The sequence below is a fragment of the Acomys russatus genome, chromosome 32, assembly GCF_903995435.1.
Source record: "Acomys russatus chromosome 32, mAcoRus1.1, whole genome shotgun sequence".
Taxonomy (NCBI): Eukaryota; Metazoa; Chordata; class Mammalia; order Rodentia; family Muridae; genus Acomys; species Acomys russatus.
In genome coordinates, this window is record NC_067168.1 from 27,760,113 (window position 1) to 27,773,983 (window position 13,871).

The 13,871-nt window shown below is 38.6% G+C and overlaps 1 protein-coding gene across 2 annotated transcripts in view; it reads right to left on the minus strand.

The window, feature by feature from the left end:
• Ppp2r3a (protein phosphatase 2 regulatory subunit B''alpha) overlaps positions 1–13,871 on the minus strand; it is an 89,044-nt gene that overhangs the window by 29,219 nt on the left and 45,954 nt on the right. For both annotated transcript variants that reach the window (XM_051140636.1, XM_051140637.1), the window contains exons 6-9: positions 11,344–11,430; positions 6,038–6,194; positions 1,609–1,657; positions 440–529 (exon numbers count right to left, since the gene is read on the minus strand). In XM_051140636.1, coding sequence (XP_050996593.1) covers positions 440–529; positions 1,609–1,657; positions 6,038–6,194; positions 11,344–11,430 — 383 coding nt within the window. The remainder of the gene's footprint in view (positions 1–439; positions 530–1,608; positions 1,658–6,037; positions 6,195–11,343; positions 11,431–13,871) is intronic.

A 13,871-nucleotide genomic window follows, 5' to 3' on the forward strand; every position in this document is an offset into this window, starting at 1 on the left:
CTTGCTAATAAAGGTCTCATTGGTTCAGCTAGTCCCTCTCTCCCGAGCCCTCAGACTGTCTTGACCTTTATGGAAGGGATGGAGATCCGAACTCTGGTCCTCAAGCTTGCCTGCAGTGGCTTTATCCACTGAGCCATCTCTCTACTCCCACAATGTGCCTTCCTTAGTTCTTCCTCCTTTAAATTTACCTCAGAACTCATGCAGATTGTGAAGGAACTACAGTTTGTAGAATCTCTATAAATACTCACCGACTCTATCTCTCTCTCCTGGCAGAGGCCCTTCCCGTGCTACCCCATGGGCATGGATCCCGTTCCTCTCCTCTCCTAGATGGAGATAGTCTAATGTCCTACTGTGGTTGGGTTGGGTCACTTTACTAGGTGGACACCGTGTTCCTTCCAAGCTTTGTGCATGAGTTTACATCTTGACAACAAAAACTCACCTGGTAGGGCTCCGTTTGTCTTCCTCAGAAATCAAAAACCAAACAAAATCTGCATAGCTCATTCTTCCTTCTTTTTGTACTGCTTTTCCTCTGAAGAAAAGATATGGTTATAAAGTTTCCTGAGCCATTAAGAAATAAAGTAGTAACATCTTTAGAAATTTACTAAATTAAAAAAAAAAAAAAAAAAGAAAATGATGAATTCCTCATAAAGCTGGATAGTTGTGAACGTGCAACCCCTTTGAGGCCTGTCTTATTTTCAAGGGCCTACAAGGTGAAACTGGAAGGCATTTGCCTAAATGGAAAAAAAATTGCTTTTATGGTAATAGAGTTTGAACTTAAAGCCTAATACAGGGCAGCACTCTACCACGGAGTTACATCCTTATACTTTTTTACTTTTAATTTACTAATTAATTAATTAATTAATTAAATTAACTAAATTAAATTTTTAAGAGATAGGTCTCACTATGTAGATCTTAGTTGCTGATCTTGAACTCAGAGAGATCCTCTTGCCTGTGTCTCCTGAGTGCTGGGACTAAAGGCATGTACCACTATGACTAGTTTAGTTTTTTGAAACAAGGTCTTATAAAATTGCTTAGGCAGACTTTGAACTGACTCTGCAGCCCAAGAAAGCTTCAGTTTATGAATCTATGTAATCTAGGGATTGCAGGTCCATGCCACTAGGTCTGGCCCTAGCTTCCAATGTGATAATTAATGGTATTAGATACTGTTATTTATATTTAGACAGTGGACTAATATTAAGGAATTACTGTCTTTTTTTAAAAAAAAGATTTATTTACTATTATGTATATAGTGTTCTGTCTCATGTACACCTGCAGTCCAGAAGAGGGCAGCAGATCACATTATAAATGGCTGTGAGCCACCACGTGGTTGCTGGGAATCGAACTCGGGACCTTCGGAAGAGCAGTCAGTGTGCTTAACCTCTGAGCCATCTCTCCAGCCCAGAATTACTGTCTTTTATAAAGTCACAACTGTATGCTTTTTAGATATAATTTGACTTAGTAGCACTGCAAAATTATGTAGAAAGCTTTTATAAAATAAAATTACTGCAGTATTATAGTTCATTTTGAAGCTCAAGTTGTTTTATATCATTTTTCTATTCATTTTTTGATAGCCCACTAAATAAAATTCAAGATGTAAACTTTTCATACCTTGTTACTGCTCCAGAAAATATTCTTTCAATAATTCTACTTGATGAAGCTAAATGTAAATAAGAATGACAGTTTGTTAGAAATATTCCTGATAAATCTGTTTAATTTGCTAACCCTGAACCAGAGTCATCTTCCACAGTGAGAATATCAGTAGTTACATTCTTTTGGTTTTTGAGACAGCGTTTGTCTCCTAGGGTGAACTCTATCTTGTTATATAACTGAGAATGACCTTGAACTTCTGATCCTCCTCCTTCCGCTGAGTTCTGATACAGGTGTGCAGCACTGTGTAGTGTATGTGGTGTTGGGAATCAAACCCAGGCCTGTATATGCTAGCCAAGCACCCTATCAATTCAGCTACATCGTAACACCTAAATTCTTAAAAAAAAAAAAAAAAATGTGTGTGTGTGTGTGTGGAAGCCAGACATGGAGGCACATGCCTTTAACCCCAGCACTCAGGAGGCAGAGGCAGGTGGATCTCTGTGAATTCGAGGCCAGCCTGGTCTATAAAGCTAGTCTAGGACAGCTAGGGCTACACAGAGAAACCTGTCTCAAAAAACAATACACACACACACACACACACACACACCCACACACACACGTAGTAAAATTTATTCACTGAAAACTTCATACCTTTATAGAATGTATTTGACCTCATCCATCCACCATCACTTGTCTATCACTCTTAAGTGTCCTTTATCCTGTCTCTCTTCCAACTCCATAGTGTCACTCCCCCCCTTCTTTTGGGGGAGTCATTAATAACCCATGAGTCCAATTAGTGCTTCTCATATGCACATATGTGTGGAGCTTCCACGAGCCAGGGGTAAACTACCATGGCCAACTGCCCTGTCCCAGTATAGCGAGTCTTCCTCCCTCAGTAATGATCAACCACCAAAATCTCCTCTGTCAAGGGTGGGACCTTGGGGCTCTACCCCCATTTGTGCAGGAATTTTGTCTGCCTATACCCTAAATTCTTTCTTACACACAATTTATACTTTTAAGAAGAGTGAGAGGCTGGGGAGATGACTCAGCAGTTAAGAGCACTGACTGCTCTTCCAGAGGTCATGAGTTCAATTCCCAGCAACGACATGGTGGCTCACAACCATCTATAATGACATCTGGTGCCCTCTTCTGGCCTGCGGCTGTACATGCAGGCAGAACATTGTATACATAATAAACAATCTTTAAGAAAGGCTAAGTTTAAACTATCAATCACTAATTTTAAAAAAGATTAGACAAGTGAATGTATATGATGTTTATTTATATAGTTGAATTCTAAGTTAATTCTGAACATCCTGACAACTAAGGCAAAAATACATAGAATTTGTATTGATTTTGTTGTCCAATAAAACAAAAAATGTTTTCTTCTAAAACAAGATAAATTTTGTTTTAGAATTAAATTCAAGGGAAAGTGATTGTGTAGTTCCCGAAACAATGTAAAATGAAACAAAGTAAAATGGAGAATGTTTCCAAGCAGCATTAGGAAAGATACCAAGACATACCACAAACATACTTTTCTTATATTCCCATTCTATAAGAGTCTAAGATACAGCATATGAGAGAAATTCCATCAACAAGTGCCTTTTTGTCATTGTTGTTGGTTCTACTGAGGAACTGAACCCAGGGCTTTGCACATGCTAGGCAGGTGACCTTCCACTGAGCTACATCCCCAGGAGCAATTTTATCTTCAGATAGTATGCTGTTTTTTGATGACAGACCCTAGAAAATGTATAGCAGCAAAATATCTTTATAGATTCAAAATAGCCGAAAAGGGGGAGCTAGGGATCTCCAGACCTGTTCTTTTAACAAGTGCTCTAGGCAATGGAATGCTCATTATACCAAGGAATTCAATAGAGTTAGCAGCTCCCAGCATCTATTCTGCCTAGAATTAGGGATAGTCAATATAAAGACAAATTTATTTGGCTAGGAAAATTAGAAATACATTTGTCAAGAAAGCTATGCCTGGCCTATACAATTTCTACTTGGTTGAACTTTGATTCAATGAATAAATATTTTGTACTAGAAAGAAATAAGGCTATACAGAAAACATCAAAAACATTACATTCTAATGCTAACATCTTTTAAGACAGTCTGTTTATTTTTATCTTCTGTGTATGAATGTTTTCCTGCATGCCATGTACATGCATCACATGAGTGCCTGTTGCCTGTGGAGGCCAAAAGAGGGCATCATACCCCTTGGCCCTGGAGTTACAGACACTCATGAACTGCTATGTGGGCGGGGAGAATGGAGCAGAGGTCCTTCCAGCTGCTGAGCCGGCACTCCTGCCCCAATGTCTTCAAAACAAAATGCTGTTTTGGCTTTGGAAGGTTTATTATCCTAAAACTAAAGACTGTGTGTGGTCTGAAGCAGAATTAGGTGAATGGACAAAAATATACATTATAATGTCCCCGTCACCATGCCATTAACATTGATCCAACCAGTATTGACAATATTTGGAAACTTGATGGCAGTAAGAACAGGAGAGAGAGTTTTAGAGCCATGGGATGTGCAAGACATCTGGAAGCTGGCTCACAAACATGGCTAACAGGAAGATGCATAGCTAACGAGGCTGGCCTGAGACCCTTAGGAATGTGTAAATCATTGCTATTATGATGACAGAAAGACTATAGCTACGTGAGGAAGGAAAGCAACACCATAACATTTGCCCATGACTCCTGCTTGGCACTCAAGATTAGAGAGAGAACTCTGCTACTTTCCCTCTCCTCTCTGCTCAGTCAGTCAGGGTCTGTGGTGCCCAGGCTGGCTTCCAGATACGGGCTACAGGAATCTTCCTGCTTCAGCTGCAGAGGCTGAGACTGCAGGCTTGGGCTACCATGCTTGGTTCCGAACCAAACCTCTGTTTATTAAATGTGCAAAGCTCTATGAAACTTTTTGTTTTTTTGGGGGACAGGGTTTCTCTGTGTAGCCTTGGCTGTCCCAAGTGCTGGGATTACAGGAGTGCATCACCATGCCCAGCTGTATGATCTGATAAAACAAGCTATATAGGGCAAGGATACAGCTTAATGGTAGAGCATTGCCAAGCATATATGAGGCCCTGGTCGATCTCAGTTCTGAAAAACCAATCATTCGTGAAGTGGGGGCTTATGATAGCCCATCAGAGATATACCAAATGACAGAAACAAAATTTAGAACACTAAAGACTTGTTTTCTGCTATCTCTAAAATGACAAAATATGATTCAAAAAGTTGCTGAGAGGACATTTAAAGATAGAATAAAGATAATTCTTGAGACAAGAACAAATCAATATATCTTGGTACTTAGTTAAGAATAGGGGCCAACAAGATGGCTCATTGGGTAAAGACACTTGCCACTAAACTTGATCCAAATTTGATCCTGGAGCCCACATGGTAGAAGAAAGAACTAACTCCCTTAAAGTTGTCTGCCGACCTCCACATGAATGCTGTACCCTGAGCACACCTGTTCTCCCTTCATGCACTAGATTTACATTTAAAAAATTAAAGAATTTTACCTATCAGTTGGCACTAAATAGGTTCCAAATTATAAAAAGGAAAATAAAAATCTAAGCCTTATACTGTGATATGTAACTTTTTTCTTTAAACAAAAGAAAACACATGAAATTCATCTGTAGAGAAAATATGTGTCTGGAGTTAAAAAAGCTTAAAAAATATGTTGTGTGTCTCTATATGTGTGTACAAGTATGTGAGCGCATGCGCCCTCAGAAGCCAGAGAGACTATAAGATCTCAGGAACCACAGTTAGAGGAAGCTGTGAACTGTGTGATGTGGGTGCTAGAAACCAAGTACTCTTAACCACTGAGCCATCTCTCTAGCGTTCACGCCCCAGCCCCCGACAGTGAGACCCATAGAAAAAGGAGGGAAAAGAAGTTTCATTCTTAGCTTTAATAGAAATACTGTTAAGTGAGAAAATTTTCTAATAAGCTTGCACACGTATCTGATTATCATCTTTGGTTTTTGTTTGTTTTTTCGAGACAGGGTTTCTCTGTGTAGCCTGGATCACTTTGTAGACCAAGCTGTCCTCCAACTCACTGATTATCATCTTAATGATTCATACTACACAGACTTCCCACCTTAAAACTGGTTACTTACCTCCAAACTCCTCTGCCCTCTAAGTTTAAAACATTATCTCTGGCTGGCGTGCTGGCACACACCTTTAACCCAGCACTGGAGAGGCAAAGCAGGCAGCTCTGAGTTTGAGGTCAGCCTGCTCTACAGAGTGAACAGATAAAATCACGGTTTTTGTTCATTCTCATTTAAAGGTTATTGGCCCTGTAATTTACTTACAGAATTTAAGAAAGGAAATTTCTCATAATAAGGGAGGGAAGACAATTTATACAAGTTTTAAACTAAGATTAGTTTTAGCATTTATAGAATCACTTTTCCTAGTTAAATTAAAAAAAAAGAAAGAAAGAAAGAAAGAAAGAATCACTCACCCTGGTCATTGTATTGAGATAGATCAGCTTGGCTGATGTACAAGTCATGATCACCATCTAGTTCCCAGAATTTACAATAAATGACATAGAAATGTTCATAAGAGAAGTAATCTGTGATTTGGTTTATGTCTTCCTCTTCCTCCAAAAGGGCCAGAGTCTGAAAAGATAAGAATAAAATAATTAATTAATAATAAATAATAAATGATACACAACTAGTTTTGAAAAGAGTTTAGAAAATTTTTGGTCAGTAACTTAAAATTTGCTTTTGGTACCAAGTCAGGAAATTGCGTGTGTGTGTGTGCATGCGTGCGTGCATGCATGCAGGCATGTATGACTGAGTGTGTGCATGTGCGTGTTTAATTTTATTATTATTATTATTTTAGGTTTTTTTGAGACAGGATTTCTCTGTGTAACAGTCCTGGCTGTCCTGGACTTGCTTTTGTAGATCAGGCTGGCCTCGAACACACAGTGATCCTCCTGCCTCTGCCTCCCGAGTGCTGGGTTAAAGGCGTGCGCCACCACACCCAGATGATGATGATGATGATGATGATTTGTGTGTGTGTGTGCGTGTGTGTGTGTGTGTGTGTGTTTTTCTCTGGGTAGCCTTGGCTGTCCTGGAACTTGTTTTGTAGACCCGTCTGGCCTCAGAGTTAAGAGATCTGCCTGCCTCTATCTCCTGAGTCCTAGGATTAAAAATGTGTACTACTAAGTCCAGCTAAACAAAGAACTTTTTAGTCAACAGCCCTCTACTACCTATCATCATAAGATAAGAGCCCTAGCTGGGCAGTGGTGGCGCACTCCTTTAATCCCAGCACTTGGGAGGCAGAGGCAGCCGGATAGTTGTGAGTTCGAGGCCAGCCTGGTCTACAAAGCAAGTCCAGGGTAGTCAAGGCTACACAGAGAAACCCTGTCTCAAAAAACCAAAAAGATAAGAGCCCTTCATTTTTCAAAATTATATGAGCAATAGTAAGAAGAAGGGGAATCTCCATATTATTTTGGCTTTGTAATGAAATCTAGTTTACCATATGCAACACACACACACACACACACACACACACACACACACACACACACACACAAAACAGACACACACACACATGAAACACAAGGCAGTGGGTGGAGCTCAGGGGTCTAAGCTAGATATAAATTTGAGTTTTCTCTGTCTCCATTTGTACCTTTAATAGTACCAGGAACAATTGCTTTTGTATCCTTAATTCTGTAGTTATCCAAATTACTGTTTAAGTAAGTAGAAAAATGAAGACATTTCAGAAATGAAACTTTAAGAAAGCTTAATAGAAAAAGTATCAAGGACAAATATAAATGGACTAAATCTTATTAAAATATTTTTGATAAAACATTAAAAATCCCTCAAAAATATACATACCAACTATACGAGATATGTCTAATGGGCTCAGCAGTTAGGGTGCTGGCTACTAAGCCTGATGAATTGCACTTGATTCAAGAGCCCACACTGTGGAAGGAAAGAACAGATTCTGACTTTTGACCTCTATCTGCTCACACATACCAAACACAAATGTAATACAAAATTTACAAAAGAAGTATATCCAAAATAAAAGACAAACATATACTAGCTAAGTGTTAATAAAGAGAAAAATAGCTAACAATACTAATTGGAAATAAAGTGGAATACAAGACAGAAAACAAAGTACAAAGAAAACTCTTTTGTAATATAAATGCATTTGATAAATCATTTTTAAAAGGTTTACAATAGGAAATGATTTTATAAATTGAAAAAAATCATTAAATCCTGTGAATGTTCAATGGAAGATTATGAAATAAGCAACATTAAATTATAGTCTTCATAAACACGAAAGAAAACCAGGATGTGGTATTAAGTGTGCATTAACTCCTGTTGTTGGTTGCCATCCTTCCTTGCTTGGGTCCCAGAACAGATAGAGAATAAACAAAGGACAGACAGACAGTCAGGCGCACGTATAGGAAAGCCGGGACCTGGTGGGTTCTCTGGCACTGCTCTGGAGCCTCAGCATATTTACTAGGTGCAGTGCAGGTGTGCTGTGTGGAGTGGAAGCTAGTCTCAGCAGGAGGCCTGTAGGTGAGCCCTAGCGGGAGGAGGAAGCCACACTTGCTAGTTTTTACACACACAGATTAATTATCCATAAATACACGACTTGGGATTTCTCTTTTCTTTTCTTTTCTTTTTTTTTTTGGTTTTTCGAGACAAGGTTTCTCTGTGTAGCCTTGGCCATCCTGGACTCACTTTGTAGACTAGGCTGGCCTCGAACTCACAGCGATCCGCCTGCCTCTGCCTCCCGAGTGCTGGGATTAAAGGCGTGCGCCACCACGCCCGGCTCAGACTTGGGATTTCTCTTGAGCCTATCCTGTATTGGTAAAGACTGCAAGTTTCCCATGGGCTAACTGTTCTTGGAGTCTTTCACAGGCTGTGCCCATGTCAAAATACACATCCACCCAGGACGCCACTCACTGAGGGCTTCCCCGGCTCCCTAGTTAGTGACTATATAAGGGGAATGATGAATTGGATTTTCAACAGGATTAAAGTATCATTTGATTTAGGTTTTTTTCCCCCCGTTAGTCGTCTACTCTAGAGAAACTCTTATTCATATATACGGAAGAATAAGGTTCAAGGATGTTCACTACATCATCGTAACAGAGAAAATATAAAAAAAATGCCCTAAGCCTCAATAGAGGAAAATATATATATAATCAATTACAGCATAGCCATGCAGTCAATCATGCAGTACAGATGGGCAGAAATGGAGGGAATCCTGAGAGAGACCTTTTTAAGTGAAAGGAAAATCCAACCAAATTTTAGAAAGTACTAAGTATCCCATCCCCCATACTTAAAAAAAAAAAAAAGACCCTGTAGTGCGGTGAGATGGTTTAGAAGGTAAAGGCACCTGCTGCCAACGGATTCCCTGAATTTGATCCCATGGGCTACATGGTGGGAAAGGAGAGAACCAACTCTGGCAAGCTGTCCTTCTGACAATAGCACCTGTATGCTACCCCACCCCAAGTAATAACTAATCAATCCCTCTATATAGTAGTCTTACAAAACAAAACTATATACCACATATATGAAATAAGGCTACAGGTGCTGGAGAGATGGTTCAGTGGTTAAGTGCAGTGGCTGCTCTTCCAGAGAACCCAGGTTCAATTTCCAGCACCCACCCTCTGTAATAACTGTCCCAGGGGATGATCTGACACTCTCTTATGGCTTCTGAGTGCACCAAGCACACACATAGCACACATACATACATGCGGACAAAATTCTTACACATACAGATAAATGAATAAAATTTAAAATAATTCAGATATATGAGTTCTTTCTAAGGGAAAGTGCACGAAATGTTGAATGAAGAGATAAACTTGGGTTTTTTTTTTTTTTTGCCCCCTCTGAGACAAAGTTTCTAAGTGTGATTCCCTGGGTGTCCTGGAAATCACTCTGTAGACCACACTGGCCTTGAAAGCACAGAAATCTGCCTGGCTCTGCCTCCTGAGTCCTGGGATTAAAGGCATGTGCTACCCCCACCTGGTGTAAACAGTGATTTTTTAAAAAATTTATTTTACTCTAAATATATTCATAGAGCTATAATGTCTCGAGCATTTGTTCATGGACTTAGAAGACGACTAAAGAGTTGGATAAGGAAAAAATAAAGAGGAAAAGAAGGGGAAAATAAATCACCTAGTAGAAAGAACATTTGAATTCTAATCTCAGTTCTGCAGCCTACTAACTTCTATGCAAATTAAAACTCAAATATACTAACAAAAAGAATTTATTAAAATAATATTATTTATATTATGAATTATATAAATATAATATCGTTTATACTTATTATTATTAATATTATTATTTATAGTAAACTTAGGGGCTGCAGAGATGGCTCAGGGGTTAAGAGCACTTGCTATTCTTATAGAGGATCTGGGTTCAGTTCTCAGCACCCCATGGTGACTCAACACCTTCTTTGACATCCTTGGGAATAGGCATACATGTAGTGCACATACATACATGCATTAAAAATTGCACTTTTTGAGTTATTAAGGAAGTTACTGACCTTTTAGCTCATTTTTAATACTTACTGAGAGCCCAGCCAGGCATCAGATGTTCAGTAAATATCAACAGTGATTGTGATGATGACTTCATTTTAGAGTAATTGCTCTCAACTTTCCTAATGCTGCAACCCTTTAATATAATTCCTCATGTTGTGGTGACCCCCCAGCCATAAAACTGCTTTTGTTGCTACTTCTTAACTAAATTTTGCTACTGATATGAGTCATCGTATGTGATATGCAGGGTATCTGATAGCCACACCGGTGAAAGGATCATTTACAGGGGTTGTGACCCATCGGTTGAAAAGCACTGTTACAGAGTAACAAAGTATTTGTCTGTCCATTAGGGATTGTGAGTTTGCCAGGTCTTTAGTACCTGCGTGTCTCACATGAAGATGCAGGTAGAAAGAGTACAGAGTAATATGGGACTGGTATCGGTATAAGCTTCATTTAGTATTAGCCATTTAAATATTTTTTGTCTTTCAAGTGTGAACCAATCTATTTTCTTTACAGTTATAGAAACTTAAACAATCAAGTATGAAGATTACCTCAGTAAAAGGCTCCAACTAGTGGTCAACTTTGTTTGATAAGATAGCTGAATAAAATGTATTAGTTTCCCCAGCAGCAAGGTAAAGTCATTACTGAAAGAATCAAGTCTATATACTTTCACTTCTTTGACAGGCTCACTTTTCCAACTTGGTTACTTTCACAAGAGCCATGCCACTGGCTGGAAGTTCTTGAACATGAGAACACCTTTTGCCTCTGGCTTTGATGCTTACTGGAAACTCCTTCCTATTGATATTTTATCTTGCTGAACTCCTGACAGTTTCCAATATGAAGATGGCATGCTGATCCTTCTGAGGCTTCCTCTGTATGCCCCTCCCTTTTTCCCCAAGACAGGGTTTCTGTGTAGGTTTGGTTGTCCTGGGCTCACTTTGTAGACCAAGCTGGCCTTGAATTCACAGAGATCCTCCCACCTCTGCCTCCCTGAGTGCTGCGAGGCACTGTGTGCCACTGTGCCCAGCTTACTCTGCACCTTTCATGCACATCTATCCATGCAGGTGTAGATACGTATTTCTGGTTTTGTTTCACCTTCAGGTAGAAATCCCATCTTACTTAACTTTCTTTGACAGCCTCTACCCCACACGGGTAACTGGTGTTTACAGCCTTGAAGAATTGACAGTTTTACAATAGAGTAAGGAAAAATATTTAAGTAAGGCAAAAAGGTCTCTCTGTATATCTTTATATGAGAGGCATACTTGCAAAAAGTTGCTTTTCCTTATCTCTGTTGAAGTAATTTTTCCACTCCAAGATCTGTTGACTGTGTAGAATATTCTCTGAACAACCTGGTTTCAAAAGGAAAACAAGACAAATTAAAGACAGTTCATATTTCTAATACCCTAATGAAGGCCAGATTATGAATATCTGTGCAACTAATTTAAGTAACAACTTTTGATGTCAATTGCAATGCCAAGTAAAAATTAAAACTGTTTATTTTAGCCCTACCTATATAGTTTAAATTGGCCTCTATAAGAGAGAAAAATCCCCTTTCATGTTCTCATTTCCTAGCTGCCTACACATCATTCACTGTCTCTCAGTTACACAGGGATGCCTTATTCAGGTTGTGCTTGCTGGGGAGATAATGAGGTGCAAGATTCTACTGTGTTGGCTTAATGGCCAGTAAGTCAGAAGGTTGTCTGTCAAACTGTTATAATTTAAAAGGGCATTATTTTGATTATTAAAGTTGTATTTTGGACTGAGCTTACCTCTTTCCCTGAAACCTTCTCAGCCTTTCCTCCTACCCCATCTCTCTTTCTTTCTTTCACCTGGTGACCCAGAAACATTTTTTATCAGGGACCCACAGCCTCCACACTTGCCCAGAATCCAGAGGGAGCAACAGTAACCAAAGAACATAACACTCACACAACAAAGACAAGACTAGATGTTGACATCAAGAAACTCCTCAGACATCACATGACTAGACCCCAGCACAAGAAGCAAGCGGTGTAGCCATTGTAAAAGAGTTCTTTTTTTTTTTTTTTTTAAAGGAAAGGATAATGCTTCAATATTATAGAGAGTTTTGGGTGACTGTTCAGGCAGCAAACTGTTTCTTTCATCTTCTCATTTGGTAATGGGCTAACATGCACTCCCCTGTACACTTGGGTAATTAATTTTATTCCTTCTCAAGTCTCTGATGGGGTTGAAGACCAGATAGTTTAGTTTTACAATTAAGCTTAGTTGTTAAGATGTTTCTAGGTAGACAGATGTTTTAGGTTGATGGAGATGAGATATGACAGATACTGATTTACATTCAGAATTTTAGATGCACCAAGATAGATAGGGAAGATGTTTTCCTCAAGGCTGCCGAATACAAATAGTCAAAACACTATGAATGTAATATTTATATAATTCCTGATTGTTTCATGGTTCTTCTTCTAGGAGGTAGCTTATTGTATATATGTGTAATAATACAAATGTATATGTAAAAAAATAAATATTAAAACGCTTATTTATTATATATAGTGTTTTGCTTGTATGTATGCCTGCCTGCCAGAAGAGGGCACCAGATCTCACTGTACATGGTTGTGAGTCACCATGCGGTTGCTGGGAATTGAACTGAGCATCTTTGGAAGAGCAAGCAGGCAGTGTTCTTAACCTCTGAGCCATCTTTCCTGCCCCCAGTACCTAACTCTTAGCAATAGAAAGGTCATCCAGGCACAGACTAAACAGAAAATGCTGAAGTTAAATAATGTCGTAAATCAAAGGGATATAGATCTCTACTGAATATTTCATCCAAATACAAAAGAATATACTCTCTTCTCAGTAGCTTATGGAACTTTCTCCAAAATTGACTATATACTTAGACATGAAGCAAATCTCAATAGATATAAGAAAACAGAAGTAGATTTCTTCTACCAGCCTACCTGACCACTATGGATTAAAGTTATTGATATTTATTTATTTATTTATTTTAAAACATAACATTTCCTTTTCTTTTTTAATGATTTTATTTATTTATTTTATATATATGGTCTATCTGCATGTACACCTGTATACCAGAAGAGGGTATTAGAAGGCATAGATGGTTGTGAGCCACCATGTGGTTGCTGGGAATTGAACTCAGGACCTCTGGAAGAACAGACAGTGCTCTTAACCTCTGAGCCATCTCTCCAGCTCCCGCTATTGATATTTATATCAACAATAGAAACAACAGAAAGTACACAGATGCATGAAAACTGAACAACTCACAACTGAATAAAAAAATGGGTCAAGATCTCAAGAAGGAAATTAAAAACTTTTAAGAATTAAGTGAAAAAAAAAAAAACCACAATATACTCAAACCTATCGGACATAATGAAGGCAATTTTAAAAGACATATTTATGTCCTAAGTGCCTACATAAAAAACCAAAACCAAAACAAACCAAACCGAAACAAAAACAACCAACAAACAAACCTGGAAAGATCTCATTTTAGCAAGTAGGTGACACATCTGAAAGCCCTAGAGCAACAAGAACAAATAACACCTTAAAAGAGTAGATGGCAAGAAATAACCAAATTCAGGGATGGAATCAGTGAAATAAAAACAAAAATACAAAGAACTATGAAACAAAAAGTTGGTCTTTGAGAAGAATCAACAAAACGGACAATCTCTTCGCCAAATGAACTAAAAGTGGACAGAAGAACAGACACTGAAGAAGGTCAAAGAATCATAAAGAACTCTACAAATCTATGCTCCACCAGACTGAGAAACTTAAAAGAATGGATGAATTTCTTGATATATCTAAT